This window comes from Centruroides sculpturatus, unplaced genomic scaffold (assembly GCF_000671375.1).
Source record: "Centruroides sculpturatus isolate CEXI.00-Female unplaced genomic scaffold, Cexi_2.0 scaffold782, whole genome shotgun sequence".
In the NCBI taxonomy this organism is placed as follows: domain Eukaryota; kingdom Metazoa; phylum Arthropoda; class Arachnida; order Scorpiones; family Buthidae; genus Centruroides; species Centruroides sculpturatus.
This window is the reverse complement of record NW_019384980.1, coordinates 306,352-324,207: the sequence shown is the minus strand read 5'-3', so window position 1 is coordinate 324,207 and position 17,856 is coordinate 306,352. Positions and strand designations below refer to the sequence as shown.

The following is a 17,856-nucleotide window of genomic DNA, read 5'->3' as shown; positions in this document are numbered from 1 at the left end:
GATAATAAATTTCAATAATTCCTAATATTATCAATGTTTGATGATAATATTAGACAGTATTTATTTTTCCAACTTTCATATAGGAAATTATTGTATCAACAGTCGATTATTCGATAACATCAAACATCACTGATATACTAGTATCTAGGTCAACCAATGCAGTTTACTTCACAATACAAATTAGATGGGCAATTAATAAAAGAAGAATATTTATGTGGGCAATTATTACAGGAAATATGGTAAACTTGTTTCTTTAATTCATTCATTTTCTCGTCTCTTCATTTTTAAATGAAAAAATGAGAAAATGAATAAATTAAATCTTCAGATTATTCAATAATACAAATAATCTAAAGTGAAAAACATTAAACATTTTTTTAACAAAATATAATTACCTTGGCAAATGATTGAGGTTCACAGAATATAGTGATGCATCCTTCATAATTTTTAGGAAAAGTTTCATAATTTTCCAACTGATATTTTTTATACGTTCCTTGAAAATGTTCACGTTTGAATAAAAAGTCAAGATGGCAGTGTGTATCAATAAAACCAATATTAATATTTTTAGAAAAAGAAATATCATATGAAGGTAAACTGAAAAAAGAATTCATTCGCTTTCTCTTTACAGATGAGTTAATCTCATTACAATGGTCTGTAGGATATGACATTCGTTTTACATAATTATATTTACTTTTTGGTAGTGATACTGTCTCTGCACTTCGTCGTTTCCTAGATACTATAGGTAACTGAAAAGATTCATCTACAGTTTTTGTCATATTAGAAATATCATTTTTCTTTGAATTATTAGAATCACAGATATCTTCAAACGATATTTCACAAGTCTTCATCGAACTTGATGATTCTGTTGCTAAATCAGATATAGAAAGTTCACCTTGTTTACTGCATTCAGAAGAATTACAAGGAGTTAGATTGTAATTTAATGCAGGTGAATCTTTCTGATAAGTTTCAGTACATTTTAAAGTTAAATTTTCTTGAGAGTTCAAATCACAGATCTTAACATCAGCAATTTTTGGTTTTTTATTTACAGTCCAACCACTTNAAATTAACCTATTCAATTTCAAAATTTTTCAACGTTGCATGTTACTCCAAGTTGAATTTTTGTCGATGCCTAACAAAAATTTCCTGTTTTTGAAAAAATAATCCTGGCTATCATATCATCCGAAATTATTTTTTTATTTTGCATAAACAATATATAGGTCAACCGGTCAAGGTCAGCATGTTGCGACCAGAGATATGTTGGGAATAACACAGGACAGGTAAATGGGTTTTTTTTCAAAGATTTGTTTGTCAAAATTCAATTTCTCATTTCGAACTTCCCAATGCATGTATTTGTAAAAATTCAATTTCACAACATTTGCATTTCCAACTTTCCAATGAGCAACACATGTGCAAATCTCACACTACTGCCTGTATGTAGAGTGTGTCACCATTTTAAATTTTATTCTGACTCGGTTCTCAGTCCCGAGTACCTACAAGTCTGGGTTTTTTTATGCATGCATGATTTGAGCACCTAATACTCTGTGTCAAATTGCAACTCCTGACATGTACTCCTTCATACCTCTAAGCTTGTTACCCAGCAGGTAGTATGATTTTATAAACAAGACAATCTTGTCAATTAGCTTACCAGTTATTTGGAAGTCAAATCATAAAGCTTGGACAACAGCTTCCATTTTCGATGACTGATTTGGTCACTACTTCATACCCAAAGTCTAATGTTATTGCAAGTCTAAACAGATTCAATTTAAAGTGATGCTTCTCATTGACAAGGCACCCAGTCACCCTCCTGCCACTCTAATTGATTTTGACCCACATTTAAAAGTTGTATTTTTGCCTCCAAATGCAACCAGCTTACTTCAACCAATGGACGAGGGAGTCATCAAAACATTCAAGGCTTACTACACAAGGTGTTCGTTTGCACATCTGAATGAAGCTATGAAGCAAAACAGTGAGATATCTGTTTAAGACTTTTGGAAACAATTCAATGTTTTAGATGCTGTAAGAATCATTGGAAAATCTTGGGATAAAATTTCCAAAAAACATTGAATGATGTCTGGAAAACACTTTGCCCATTTTTTCAGAAACAATGCTAGAAACTGATCATGTCGCTTAAGTGATACCCTGTTTCCCCGAAAATAAGACAGTGTCTTATATTAATTTTTGCTCTCAAAGATGCACTAGGTCTTATTTTCAGGGGATGTCTTATTTTTCCATGAAGAAGAATTCATATTTATTGTTGAACAAAAAATTCTCAAGTCTAACTTAAACAAGAGTGACATAAATCTGGTCGTGTTGAACTGAACTTACAAAGTTCCCGTGCTGGAATGGACTTCCCACTCTCGCTTCAACTTAACCTTTTCATAGTGTCGACATTCGGCTCAATGACAAATTAGTAGTGTTGCAACGAATAGTATATTCGGCCTCAGGCCGAATAGCCGAATATTCGGCCATACTATTCAGCTTGATTAACGCATGTATGAAAATTGGTGCGCAAACCACATTATGGCAAGGACCCTGCTCTCTATTGGCCCGCTGTCACTATGCTTCACCAATCGCGTTAATTCTTGACAGTTGAAGGGGACAGACACAAGTGTCAAGGCAGTATGTGATAAGTGATGATATCAAATGTGGATAACAATGAAATGACCTACATGTGTAAATAACAGAAAAAGAAGAGAGAAGGACTGCGAAGTGAAAATGAAAATAAATATGAAATTGAGTTGATAACATAATCGAACAAGTCAAGGCAGCTTATTGGCGTGAAATTTGCGGCCAGCAATGCCAAACAGTTGTTGTCATAGACTTCGAAAAGCTAAATGCTTGTAATGAAAGTCACTTAGCATGCACGGGCGAAAGCCTGGGGCTGTTCGAGCTACCAAGCTGTCTCGAATATGTGAAATCATAACTGTGACTTATACCGATGTCCTCTCTGTCTCTTTTCTCTGTTATCACTAGGCTATGAGTCACGTAATTGTAAAATGGTGTAAGGAACCAAGTCCGGCATTATTTTTATTTACTTTTATTTTGCTTTTTATTATATTTTTGTTTGGGGCTTATGTTTTGTTAGGACGAAGGTTTCCTCACCATTCACCTTAGAAACTTAAAAATAGAAGAGAAACCAACTCACCAACGAGAGAAAAGCGCCGTAGAAAAAACTCACGCACACTTGCGGTCCCGAGCGGAAAAAAGTAAGTCTGAACCGAGAAAAGGGGGGGAGAACAGCCCAGAAACACAACTTAAATTCGCTAAACCTTAAAAGAATAAAACATCCCGAAAATTTAAAAAGAATAATGTAAAAGGTTAGCGAGTATTGTCGGAAAAATAGGCTGCCAGACAAATAGAAAAAATTTATTGTTAGCGAATAAGTATGTAAATGAGGGGAGNCGGTAATTCAAAAATATTATTGGCTATATATACAATAAATAGAAATCTACAACTAAAATATAATTTTCAAAGCTTTTATTTATTTATTAATTTTCAAAGCATGGTTTTATATTCTAATCAAATATTTTTCAATTCCTTAACTCATCTTTCAACATAGTATATATATTGAAAATATAATATATGTTTATATGACAACAGCTAATCAGATTCAAAAGCTTGATTACAGATAATTTTTCTCATTTCAATAAAACAGAATTAGCTAATACTGAATGAATTTTCTAACTGGGTTATTTTTACATGTTTTATGCAATAGAGCAGTAGTTCTCAACCGGGGGTACATGTACCCCTAGGGAAACGAGCGTAAATCGAAGGGGTACATCTAACTTTCATTATAAAATGGCGTATGTTAATCAATTTGCTGTAAATTATTAACACAAGAAACAACAAACAACAAAAACTTGCTTTAAAATATCCCAGCGTGAACACCGATTTCCCTTTTAACAGTCTAAACAACTTGTTTACCCACTCGATTTGCCTGTCTATTTGTGCCATTAGTGCCGAGTGAATCTGTAGTCTAGTAAAATTACGGTTTAAATTAATTGAGCATTAATTTTAGAATAGAAAAAAATTTTTTTTTCTCTATTCTATAATTATTGCTCAATAAGATTGGGGCTTTTCGTGTTTTTACTGGACTACTGGTATTAGGAATAACGAGGCCTGGATCGTACCCCCACCATGCAATGTGTCACTGCATGCGCGCATTACTTGATATTTAGCAAATTTAGACGTTACATTTGTTACAAAAATTGAAAGATTCGTGTATTGTTCTGCACGTTATAAATTCGCAGCCATTACTTTCAAGGTCAGTACAAGATTATAATCTCTATTTAACAACGTGGAAACCAAATTTTGAAAAAATTGCTGAAGATTTATCGCAACAAATATCCCATTAAATTTTGTTAGAAATTATTGTAGAATAATTTAAATTTTCTTTATAGTTAATTATAATTATTTATTTTTAGGAAATGTAATTTATGCGTGTATTGAAATGACTTCTGTGGTTTTATGTAATATACTGTAGCCTACTTGTCAAATAATAATAAATAAATGTATGCACCTGATTAAATTTATTATTATTTACGTAAAATAAGTAATTCACTTTTAGTTATAGTTAGTTAGTTAGAGTTTTTTTATGACGCTCAGTTATAAGGACTAATCATCTAACCAGTGGGGGCGGCAGGGGCGGCCCGCCCCGGGCGGCGCTTTTTAAGGGGCGGCAAAATTACACAATAAATAATAATAATATCTTGTAAAAATTTGAAAGATCCTAATCTATACTTGCATCGCGCCTACGATAGTGCTATCGTCCGGATAGTCCGGAAATCGGCTCGCCGTCCGGGTGAAGTAGTAATTGTTTCATCCGAGGAAATCCCTGCGAAACCTGTTGACCTTTGTTTGTTTTTTTTTTTTTTTTGCTTGTACGATTCATTCGCGTTCATATACACCACTAATATCCATAGAACTATTTTAAACAGGTCGCTACACTACCACCGAATTTTTCACTGCTTGTTCTGTGACAAAACTGAATTTTGGTCTTTTAAATTGAAATACCTAAATAAGGGGGAGCCGAAATTTTCCTCCGCCCCGGGCGGCTGACATCCACGGTACGCCACTGCATCTAACGCAGTGATTATAAAATTTACATACAAAAATATAAGGGGTACTTGAGAAACAACTAATGGGCTAATGGGGTACATCAACAAAAAAGGTTGAGAACCACTGCAATAGAGTGAACCTTATTGAAGTGGATTAGTTAGTGATGTGGCATTATAGCATTCATCAGTAGCATAACCAGAAAAGGGTCCAGACCTCCCCTTATGAAAAAGTCAGATAAATATGAAAAATGAATTATGAAAAAGTCAGATAAATAAGGAAAAAGATTTGAATGTGACAAATGTGCTTATACACATGTATATATATAATAGGAAGAGATTGCTCTTCATCCACAGCACTACAAGAATGAATGAAGATTTTCACTTCTAATTCAGGCACCCTAATACTGATTCTAGTTATGTTACTGGGATTCACCTCCATATGCCAATGCCTTCTGCTTGGCATTCAACAACTGAAAGAGTGAAGTTCATATAAGTCTAAATCAAGTTGTTGTATATATCATCATCATGACCTATATTGTCATTATTATGTTAATTTTCATTGTGCAAACATAATATTAGCCACAAAGTATTTGACCACTTCTATATGAAATTATATTTCTTGTACATTCCACATTAATTACAATGAAAGGAATTTTGAAAAAGTATATAGTTACACTTTCTTAATGGTGTCAATATTGTAATATAAAAGAACATTGCAAAAATAATAAAATATAAAGAATATTAAACATAAATCCATTTAATGTAGAAAATGATACATACTAGTATTTGAATAATTTGTATTACTTGTGTCTATGGAAATCAGAACTATTTGTTAATACTTTCTTAGGCTATGTCCTATGTGGCAGCGTCCAGCGACCGCAGGCGTCAACGAGCTTCCAAGAAGAGCGGACAAACCAGTTCAAGCAAATGCATGTGTCTGGAGTAACCGCATTTAGCATGTAGTGCCCACCAGTCGATGCTTCTATATGCACGTGCAGGAAACAGCTACCAAGCCAGTTTGATCACTGCTTCCACAGCTCACACTTCCAACGAAGAAAGTGGTAGATTTTGAAGATGAATGTAAACAGAATGACNACGAGCTTCCAAGCGGAGCGGACAAACCAGTTCAAGCAAATGCATGTGTCTGGAGTAACCGCATTTAGCATGTAGTGCCCACCAGTCGATGCTTCTATATGCACGTGCAGGAAACAGCTACCAAGCCAGTTTGATCACTGCTTCCACAGCTCACACTTCCAACGAAGAAAATGGCAGATTTTGAAGATGAATGTAAACAGAATGACAAATAAATTGTGTATATATGTTGTATGTACTTTAATTAATAATCTTTTATGTAATTTAATAATTTCTGAGTTTGTTTAAAAAAATAAAACTTTTTTAACTTATTAGTCTATATCCTTTTTATTTGTTGTGTATCTAATTAGTGATAAAACTAACTGTCAAATTTACTGTTTTAATGATTGGTCATATTTTCCATACTAGCATTCGATGAAGTCTTCTTGCTGCTATTTTGTAAACAACATGCGTCCACTCTGGACAGAAGTCGCTCGTGAGTTGGAAGCACATACTAAAATTCTTTCAGCCCGCAGTCGCTGGACGCTGCCACGTAGGACATAGCCTTAGAAGTCACGTGTTAATGAAGTAATTCTCTTGTAATTTTATGGCAATTAGTTTAGAATAGTTAAACTCAATGCTGAAAATGCAAGAAACAACTGTGGTTGAAAGAAAGCTAATAATTTTTGTAAACAAGGAAATTCACAAACAATTTGCAGGTTCTTACAAAAAAACCACACAGCACAATTAATAATAATTGAAAACATAAAACAAAAAATTTTCTTATAAATAAATCACATGATAGCTCAGAGATTTTGTCTGAGAGGGATGAACAGCAAATTTTAGAAGAAATTAAAATTAACACTGATATATTAGAGGGTTTATCCTCTTGGGATGCCGAGTGTCGTATATGACACGCAATTTTCCTTCCAAAGAATGAGATGCAGCTCTGCTTTTTTGCTTGCTAGACAATTATATTAGTTATACATTTTGTCATTAGAGTTCAGTGAAGCTTATTAGACCACATGCATTCTACTGTGAAAGAAACAAAGGAAAATATAAGTGATTGTCTGAGCACATGTTTTTGGAAGTGATCATAAGTATGAGTGCTTGATGTTAGTATTCAGTTTTCTCTATTTCTATTGATTATAATTATACAATTTATACATGTATTTGTTTAGGAGACTTCTAAGATTATATAAGAGTATTTTTTAAAAACTATATTAATAACATTGAATACAATCGTACCCAGCAAAAATAAACAAATAACGTAACCAACACCTTATTGCTTGCTGAGGGAGTTTTATTAAAATCGAAAGTTTTCGATCCACTTAACGGATCATCATCAGGCTAGAATATACGAAAATGGAATACATCAAAATGGAACAATAAGTTCAAAAATATCAATAAACTGATAACATATCAATTAATAAAAATAAAAAATAAATTGTAAACGATATCAGATAATAAATAATATACTACAACGACTACACATTAATACTAAGTTTCCTTTAAATCAAATAATTATCATATTTCAGTTGATGCGCTACTTGAAAGCTTCTTAACGGCAAATTTCCAAGCCGAGGGAAGACCCTCCACATCCCTAGCATTAATGCATCCGTCTTTAAGTTTGCTCCTATATATCTCCATTTTTTCGGCCGTCTTCGCCAAAGTTGGTGAGTGTACTTCTCTCACGACTTCCGCTTCCTCCCATCCAATCAGGGATCCAATATTGGCCCAGATGGCGCAGGCCCAAGGATCCCTGATTGGATGGGAGGAAGCGGAAGTCGTGAGACAAGTACACTAAAATTAACTTATTGTCAACAAAACATTTATGTCTAATATATTTGAATTACCTACATAAATTTTAAAATTAAACTTTTTGTAATGTATAAAGCCTAAATTCTACGTTTATTTTCAAATCTGATCTATGTTAACTGTTCCTATTCAAGGAAAAAGTAGAGGAAAGTCTGTTGTCAAAAACACTTTAATTTCGAGTTCGCTAGGTACTAGTTATAAATCGCCATCTTGGTTACAAATCGTACTGCCAGCGAAAGACATAATTCAGAAAGTCGCGATGCCTTAGCCTGTCTTAAAACCAAGAAAACAGATATAAAAGATATATAGAAGAAACGAAGTGAATTGATACCTGTTGTGTGGAAATTGTGGATAGTGGCGACGATGCAATCAGTCTTCGTTGGCGTTCTTTTCGTTGAAATCTATATACGTAGTCCTACACAGGAAGAAGGTCTTTCACAAGTGACTTGTATTCACGGTTCCACCGGTATATACAGTATTCTTTCGTTTCTTTATGCAGCGAGAGTGTAGCAAATGACGTCACGAGAAGAGTTGGCCAATTACAAACCGGTTTCAGTGTGTCGCTGTAAAGCGCATCTCGAACGCTGCATAAAGAAACGCGGGGTAAGTGCTTTTGTCTGTCCTCCCCCGCTGGGTTTATTACCCCTCTAAGCAACATTTCGTAAAATACAAAAGCATTAGGAAAAACACAAAACAGAACATTCTAGAAATGCATGTGAACAATGAACAATGGTCGCGTTAACTAGAAAAGCCTCTTTGTTAAAAGACAGTTAATCTATTTCGCTTTGAGTTAAGTTAGCAGCTGCAGCTGTAAACCTGTCTAAGCAGCGAGGTTTACAACGCCAAAGACAAGTTAAGATGGCTACCACCATAAATTATACGTATAATATGTACTATGTGTCAAATGGAGTTTGTCACATNATTTCGCTTTAACTTAAGTTAGCAGCTGCAGCTGGAAACCTGTCTAAGCAGCGAGATTTACAACGCCAAAGACAAGTTAAGATGGCTACCACCATAAATTATACGTATAATATGTACTATGTGTCAAATGGAGTTTGTCACATACGAAGTTCTGTTAAACTGATTACCGAAGAAATTAGAAACGTAGATTTCCACATAATCTTCTGTTCGGACATAAATATTTTCCTATTTATTAGTAACGACTGGCGTTCTATTGTTGCTGTTTACAGTTTTACGCAATGTGGTATTTTCTTGATCGACTGTCTCCAATATTTTACAGTTTCGTCGACAATTACGCGTCGTTTTTAATTAAATAATTTAATTCGTTTAAAACAACGTATACAAAGAGCCCAACAACAATAACGAGTAGCCGAAACATACAAGTGTTTCTCACCAAAGCAAAAATTGCTTGAAGCGACCTCCTGCAGCTTAACTAAAGTAGTTGTACGCTCCATTAACTTTAAAATCGAAAATAAAAGATTTCATTAATCATTAAAAATGCTTTGAATTCCGAACGAAGACTGAAATGTCGTTGTTATAATTTTTTAAACAAATAAATATTTATAAAAACATTATAAACTAGTTTTGAATCATTTTAAATTATAATTTAAAAGTATTTTAAAACTATTTTTATTATTATTATTATTAATGCTAAAATTTTCGAAAATATATGCCAATAATAGAACATCGCTTTTCGCTGATTGCTTTTAACATATAAAACAGAATATTGCTCGTGTTTCTAAATTTATTCCATTTCAACATTCCTGGTTGTAATTCTTATCTCTGGGGCAGCCGAATTGACCGGATAAAACAAGATTTTATGAGAATTTAGTAAAAGTTCCACCTTATTTAACGGATAATTGATAACTAATATAAAAACTGAACACACGACACGATATAAATAAAAATAAATAAATTTTGATAAGAAAACACTTCTGGAAAATTCACTAGCGTTCCTTTTTCTGTTACTTTGTAAGGTGCTGAGCCCCTACGCCCACTTCCTTTGGTGAAGGATTACTCGTGCTCAAGTTATTTCTACGAATCAATTCGTCTTATCGATTCCAATTCTTTTCGAATCTTTTTTCAGCTTAAGTACTGTAATTGTTGTCATCCTGACTTAAACTTATCGTCAGCTGTACTTAATTAAACCGACACTAAATGTGGCTTTAAGACGCTTGGAAAAGAAACGTGGCGGAAGTTGCAAAGATATCACAATACAGATTTTATATGAGAAAATAATCAGATACAGTACACTAATATGCTCTTATGTGTAAGTCAAGCATCTACATACAATTACGAGTAAAACTAATTACTGTATTTACTTTCTATCAATGTCTACACCATACTCAAACGTCACTTTACAAGACCGCCGAGATTCCTGCCTCGTGTTGAAAGTTAGTTTTCGATGGAAATTTGCCTAGTTGGACAGGCCAATTTGAATACAGAGTAAGCAATGGGCGCGGGCAACAGTGCCTAAGTTTCGGTTATCAGTTACACTCATAACTGAATAATGGAGTCATCAGCTATTCTTCACGTTACGATTCTGACTGTCAGAAGCCCGGGAGCAACTTGCATTACAAATCGAATTTCTAGTGTAAGTTATTTCCTCTTCTATTTTGTCTAACAAATGGCTTTACACATCTAGAATGAAATTTATAATTCTCTCTTAATGTAAAAAAAATATATCAATCACTCAATAGATCTCATTATCTTTGTTATAGTTCAGAGCGTAATTGTCCCTACGATGTATAAGCTTTTATCTATAAACTTAGTTTAATTTTATTAATAGATTATAGCTTGTCGCTCACGTAAATTACAAAGGGATATAAAATTTGGGTTTATTCTTTTCCGGCTGGTGATAAAATCGAAATTTTTATTCATCTTTAAACGAGATGATCATCTCAAAACACGAGAATATTAGGTTTTTACCCACATTAACGTGGCAACGCAACAATAAAACTCTGTGTAGTAACAAATTGTCGGAGTTTTATTGTTGCCAGCGGTCGTTGATTGTTATTGCGAACGGTTGGATTTTTAGTTCGTGCTGTCAGAATTTTCTCGTTTCGAGTGTTTTTCTCAGTTTCGTTTCGTTTACGTCGATTTTATCGGTAAGTATAGACTACGATGTTTCTAATTTTACGTATTTTTGAACATTCTTAAGCCGAATATCACAATTAGTGGCAATGATTTTCCGACCAATCTCTATTTCCATAACAATTGATCGGTCTCGAAACGAATTATATATCGAACATTAAAATTACTATATTTAACAGAGATTTTATTATAATATTCATTTGTGACTTTTTCTTATAATTAAGACGATATTTTTAAAATGATTTTTTCATTAGAAATCTTACAATTTACATAAAATTAAATTAACAAAACCAATGATTTTCATAATAGTCGTTTCTTTCTTTTGCAGAATGGATAATTTCAAGGAATTAAAGAAGTGGCGCACCTCGGCAGATGGTGGGAAGGAAGAAGGCTCGTCGTCGTCTTCCGCTTCGTTTCCAGTGATTCGGGTGCTCCCGAAAGATGTCGAGGAGAGCGGAGAGTGCACCAAACGGGTGGTTGTCATTACTCCCGACGATAGCGCCTCGACTGTGGTCGACTACCTGGGACTGCGATACCCGGAAGTTGCAGAATGGACGGTGGAGTGTCGAGGGGAGTCCAAAGTGATCGTGGAAACATCCGTCAAGCAGAAGAAACCTTGGTGGAAAAGGCTCTTCTTCTGCTGCGTAAAATGAAAATTTTCTCTTCCGAGGTCACTTTCACCCACGTCCACTTTTCACCGGATATGACTCTGCTACCCGAATACGACTTTGTCACCCGGAAATGACGTTTCACCCGGCTACGACTTAATTTACTGGACTTGACATTTCATCCCGGATTGGTTTTTTTCGCTTTGAATTCACGGACAGACATTTCTGCACTGGTTGTTCAACTTCGATTAGATTAAAGTGCATAGAACAACGACAGTCTGATGATCTGTAAAGTGACAAGCAAAACATAAAGCAGTGCTTATGTTACCAGTTTAAAGACACTGTTAATCGTCTATAAACGGACAAGGCAACTTATACTGTACGGACATTCAAACTGTATTTAAACCGGTGTTCGACTGTCATTATAGTCAGTATACATCCGAACCAGAATTAAAATTACTTCAACAATTAAGTTTGTACATCAAATTGTCTGAAGTGTATATAAACTTTCATATTTAATAAATTTTAACGTAAAATTGAATTTTTAACATTGCATATTTATCAAAATAAATATTAAAGTTGCACACTATTAGATTTATTAAAACGTTTCTACTTTTATCAATATTTATTTCCATCCCTGTCATCGTTTTGGTTTACAATAACGTGAATATTTTTAATAGAAACGGACGATAAAGTAATTAAATAGAGTATGATGAACTGAAGAATATAATTGGTGTTTGTTCGGGAATTTAAAACAAAACTGCTGTCGCGCATTTACGGCGCCGAATTAGTTAATTCCGTAGCAAAAATGCAGTTCTGCAGTAACGCAGTCACAGCGACAAGTGGAAAATTCACTGATGCAGAAATCAAAATTGCCGATTTCTTCGTGTTTTAAACGTCTGTAGTAAATGTGAATATCTCGTTCGAAAGATACTTCTTTTCTTAGGTAACGTGCAAAATTTCAGGCTTTTCTATAGAGGAGTTGCCGAAATATAAGCAGTTGAAAAGTGCAAAGATCTGCATAAAAGCCGTAACTTTTCTCTTTCTCATTCATTTGGCGGTGCAGATGGTACTAGACAAAGAACACCACTGGGTCTAGAGAGCTCAAATTTTAAACTTAAGCCTTTCTCGTCATCAGTGAGGTGCTGGTGAAACTTGTGAGTGGATAGGTCAAACTTGGCGAAGTCCTATCCCTTGCTTTTATCGCTTCTTAAAATAAAATTGCATCCGGACAAATGTTGTTGTTCAGAATAACAAAAGCTCAAATTTATGCAAATTCAACTTTTTTGTAACGATTACACTAACAGCATATTGAAAGCATTCGGATTAGTACAGAAGACTGCATATTAATTTACATTATGAAATCCGCAAATAAAACATATTGATTTAAAGATTTTTTCGAAAATGAGACATGTAAATATTATTGTAAATTTGTGTTTTACAAATATAATTGGATCAAATGTGTTTAGACGAAAATAAATTTAAAAACTGCAACAAAATATTCAATAATCTGTACAGAACAATCGATATAGAAAGATGAGAAAAAATTAGGCTACACAAACGTGTTATTTTTCCTGTAGGACTTGATAATTGCAAGCAGGTGACACGAGTTCAAAAAATTCGCCATCTTTCCAATGGAGTGTTTACTTAAAATGTAGTGGATAAAGAAATTTTATTTAAAAAATTTTAATATTATTTTAATTTAAAGGACATCATCTATTTATGTGCATGCAAGTGAAATCTCTAAAACTTCTACTATTTTTATCCTCTCCAAGTGAAATTTTCTTTCGTTGCTCTTTATGTTACAACAAACAGCGGACTGCTTTATTTGAAAAAATAAATATTAGCAGGTAGTTTTCAATTTCTTCATAATTTTAAATCTCTAGATTTTCATAAAAAATATTTCGTCATGCTTAACATACAATTTCTAGTATATTGCAATACAGTAAATAAGGAAATATAGTACATTTTAAATACAATTTATGTATGTTTAAATTATTTTTTGTGATTATAATTTATTATTTTTATAGTAATTTTCATTTACCATTTAAAGCTATAATAGTATTATAGACTCATTTTAAATGATTCTTGAAAAATCCGATTTAATAATTAGTTCAGAAACTTACATTCAAAACATTTAATTTATTACATACATTTTTTAAGCATTAAAATATCACATGTTTATTATTCAGTTGAAAATTCAGATAAAACTGTACAAAATAAGTCGAACAAATGTCGATAAAATTGACAAATTTCTAATTTGTTTCAATGTAATTATTTTGGTTTGTAAGGCCCAATAATCTTGCGAAGTTCATCCAATTGGGGATTTCGTTCCCATTTTTGCTTGATCGTAATCAGCTGCAAAACATATGTTTAATTAAAATTTATTTTTCGATAGTTTTAAAAAGTCATTTTGTTCGTAATATCTGTTTAATAATAATACAATTTTCACATTTTTAATTCACTTTTTTCATTCGTATTATTTTTTCAACAGGAAAATTGTAGGTCTTACAATCTTCTAATTATCGTGTTAATCTAATTTATACTCTAAAAGTGGTATTTGAAACTATGACTTTTTTAATAGAGAATTGATATTAAATATATATAAAGTAGCTATTATACAGGAAAAGTCCTGTTATTTCTATAACAGGACTTTTCTAAATAAACTGCTTTTGATACAGTTAATAAATAAAACTTATTAATACAAATAAAAATCCATATTAAAATCCTACCTTCTGTGGTTTCTCGGGATCCACCAATTCCCATCTCGGATAGCCTCCTTTTACAAATCTGTAATTTTATATTACAATAAATACGTTATTTAATTTATAATTCTACACATTTCTAATTATCAATGCCAAAAGTAAATATAAATTAAGACATAAGAATAAAAAATATATATATTTAACCTAATAAACATTTCGTATATTTAAAAGACAAACGTTCAATTCATTTAATGTAAAAATTTGACATTTTATGAAACGTCACATACCTTGCATCTAAGTTGTAAAATAAATGATATAAAACCGAAGAGACCATTCCAGTCGTAGCGGCTGCTGTAATAAAAACTAATGGAACAAGCTGTAAAAAATCAAACAAGTCATTTACTTTTCTTATTATTCAAGCAATTTGTCATAATTATTTCTCTAATTAATCATATAGGAAATACAGCATTAACGAGTTACTACGATACGATTTAAAATTTAATTGTTTATTACCAGTTTGTATTAGAAAAATAAAAAGTATTAACGTCGGTTATTAATTTTAACAAGTCCCAAATACTATTAATTGATAAAAGAAAAGAGCATCGATTGCCCATCACTTGCACAATGTGATTATTTGCAATTACTTTTATGATAGCATTGTGAAAAGCACGGATTAATATACTTAATAAATACATATTTATATGTTTATCATAATTTCTACAAATAACTTTAATACATTCTAACTACAAGTAAAAAAAGTATTCTCGTTTTCTTTTTACTTGGATCATTTAAAAATGTTTAGGAATAAATATCGAGTTTAATAAATATTTTAAAATGTAGCAAGTTACTTTTCAATTATTATCTTATAAATAAACTAAAATACATACCTCTGGATGTGTTCTCATTGTGCGCAAAGAAAATAACTTTCTCAAACTGTCCATTAAGGGATCCCGTCCGGGGTAAGTACCACGAAACTTTTCAAAACCCATTTCTACTTTATTCTATAATTAAAAAGTGTATTGAAAATTAACTTATTGTCAACAAAACAATTCTTATGTCTAATATACAGTACTTCAATTACCCACGTAAATTTTAAAATTAAACTTTTTCTAATGTATAAAGCCTAAATTCAACGTTTATTTACGAATGTGAACTATGTAAACTGTCCCTATTCAAGGAAAAACTAGAGGAAAGTCTGTTGTCAAAAACACTTTAATTTCGAGTTGGCTAGGTTCTAGTTATAAATCGCCATCCTCGTTACAAATCGTACTGCCAGCGAAAAACATAATTCAGAAAGTCGCGATGCCTTAGCCTATCTTAAAACCAAAAAAACAGATAGCCTATAAGAGATATATAGAAGAAACGAAGTGAATTGATACCTGTTGTGTGGAAATGGTGGATGGTGGCGACGATGCAGTCAGCCTTCGTTGACGATCTTTTCGTTGAAATCTATATGCGTAGTCCTGCACAGGAAGAAGATCTTTCACAAGTGACTCGTATTCACGGTTCCACCGGTATATACAGTATCTTTTCGTTTCTTTATGCAGCGAGAGTGTAGCAAATGACGTCACGAGAAGAGTTGGCCAATTACAAACCAGTTTGAGTGTGTCGCTGTAAGGCGCATGTCGAGCGCTGCATAAAGAAACGCGGGGTAAGTGCTTTTGTCCGTCCTTCCCCGATGGGTTTAACACCACTCTAAGCAACATTTCGTCACTACATAAGCCATTAGGGAAAACACAAAAGAGAACATTCTAGAAACGCATGTGAACAATGAACAATGGTCGCGTTAACTAGAAAAGCCTTTTTGTTAAAAGACAGTTAATCTATTTCGCTTTAAGTTAACTTAGCAGCTGCAGCTGTAAACCTGTCTAAGCAGCGAGGTTTACAATGCCAAAGACAAGTTAAGATGGCTACTACCACCATAAATTATACGTATAATATGTACAGTACTATGTGTCAAATGGAGTTTGTCATATACGAAATTCTGTTAAACTGGTTATCGAAGAAATTAGAAACGTAGTTGTCCACATAATCTTCTGTTCGGACATAAATATTTTCCGATTTATTACTAACGGCTGGCGTTCTGTTGTTGCTGTTTACAGTTTTACGCAATGTGGTATTTTCTTGAGCGACTGCCTCCGTTATTTTACAGTTTCGTCGACAATTACGCGTCGTGTTTAATTAAATAATTTTATTCGTTTAAAACAACGTATACAAAGAGCCCAACAACAATAACGAGTAGCCGAGGCATACAAGTGTTTTTCACCAAAGCGGAAATTGCTTGAAGCGACCTCCTGCAGCTTAAGTAAAGTAGCTTTAGGCTCCATTAATTTTAAATCGAAAATAAAAGATTTCATTAACGAAGACTGAAATGTCGTTGTTATAATTTTTTAAACAAATAAATATTTATAAAAACATTATAAACTAGTTTTGAATCATTTTAAATTATAATTAAAAATATTTTTAAACTATTATTATTATTATTATTATTAATGCTAAAATTTTCGAAAATATATGCCAAGAATAGAACATCGCTTTCGCTAATCGCTCTTAACATATAAAACAGAATATTCGTCGTGTTTCTAAATTTATTCCATTTCAACATTCCTGGTTGTAATTCTTATCTCTGGGGCAGCCGAATTGACCGGATAAAACATGTTTTTATGAGAATTCAGTAAAAGTTCCACCTTATTTGACGGATAATTGATAACTAATATAAAAACTGAACACACGACACGATATAAATAAAAATAAATGCATTTTGATAAGAAAATACTTCTGGAAAATTCACTAGCGTTCCTTTTTCTGTTACTTTGTAAGGTGCCTGAGCCCCTACGCCCACCCTTCTTTGGTGGGGGGATTACTCGTGCTCAAGTTATTTCTACGAATCAGTTCGTCTTATCGATTCCAATTCTTTTCGAATCTTTTTTCAGCTTAAGTACTGTAATTGTTGTCATCCTGACTTAAACTTATCGTCAGCTGTACTTAATTAAACCGACACTAAATGTGGCTTTAAGACGCTTGGAAAAGAAACGTGGCGGAAGTTGCAAAGATATCACAATACAGATTTTATATGAGAAAATAATCAGATACAGTACACTAATATGCTCTTATGTGTAAGTCAAGCATCTACATACAATTACGAGTAAAACTAATTACTGTATTTACTTTCTATCAATGTCTACACCATACTCAAACGTCACTTTACAAGACCGCCGAGATTCCTGCCTCGTGTTGAAAGTTAGTTTTCGATGGAAATTTGCCTAGTTGGACAGGCCAATTTGAATACAGAGTAAGCAATGGGCGCGGGCAACAGTGCCTAAGTTTCGGTTATCAGTTACACTCATAACTGAATAATGGAGTCATCAGCTATTCTTCACGTTACGATTCTGACTGTCAGAAGCCCGGGAGCAACTTGCATTACAAATCGAATTTCTAGTGTAAGTTATTTCCTCTTCTATTTTGTCTAACAAATGGCTTTACACATCTAGAATGAAATTTATAATTCTCTCTTAATGTAAAAAAAATATATCAATCACTCAATAG

General features: G+C 33.0%; 2 protein-coding genes across 2 annotated transcripts; both read right to left on the bottom strand.

Annotated features, from left to right (window-relative positions):
* Nucleotides 1–374: 374 nt before the first annotated feature.
* On the bottom strand, nt 375–5,543 carry LOC111632775. Its single transcript, XM_023377294.1, has 2 exons — nt 5,488–5,543; nt 375–1,065 (listed from the first exon to the last, which is right to left on the bottom strand). Exons 1-2 carry the CDS (start codon nt 5,541–5,543, stop codon nt 375–377), a joined length of 747 nt encoding a protein of 248 aa, XP_023233062.1.
* An 8,240-nt stretch (nt 5,544–13,783) lies between these two features.
* On the bottom strand, nt 13,784–15,333 carry LOC111632771 (normal mucosa of esophagus-specific gene 1 protein-like). Its single transcript, XM_023377291.1, has 4 exons — nt 15,198–15,333; nt 14,598–14,686; nt 14,338–14,395; nt 13,784–13,963 (listed from the first exon to the last, which is right to left on the bottom strand). The coding sequence occupies exons 1-4, from the start codon at nt 15,297–15,299 to the stop codon at nt 13,880–13,882; spliced, it is 333 nt and encodes a 110-aa protein (XP_023233059.1). The 5' UTR covers nt 15,300–15,333; the 3' UTR covers nt 13,784–13,879.
* Nucleotides 15,334–17,856: the final 2,523 nt, after the last annotated feature.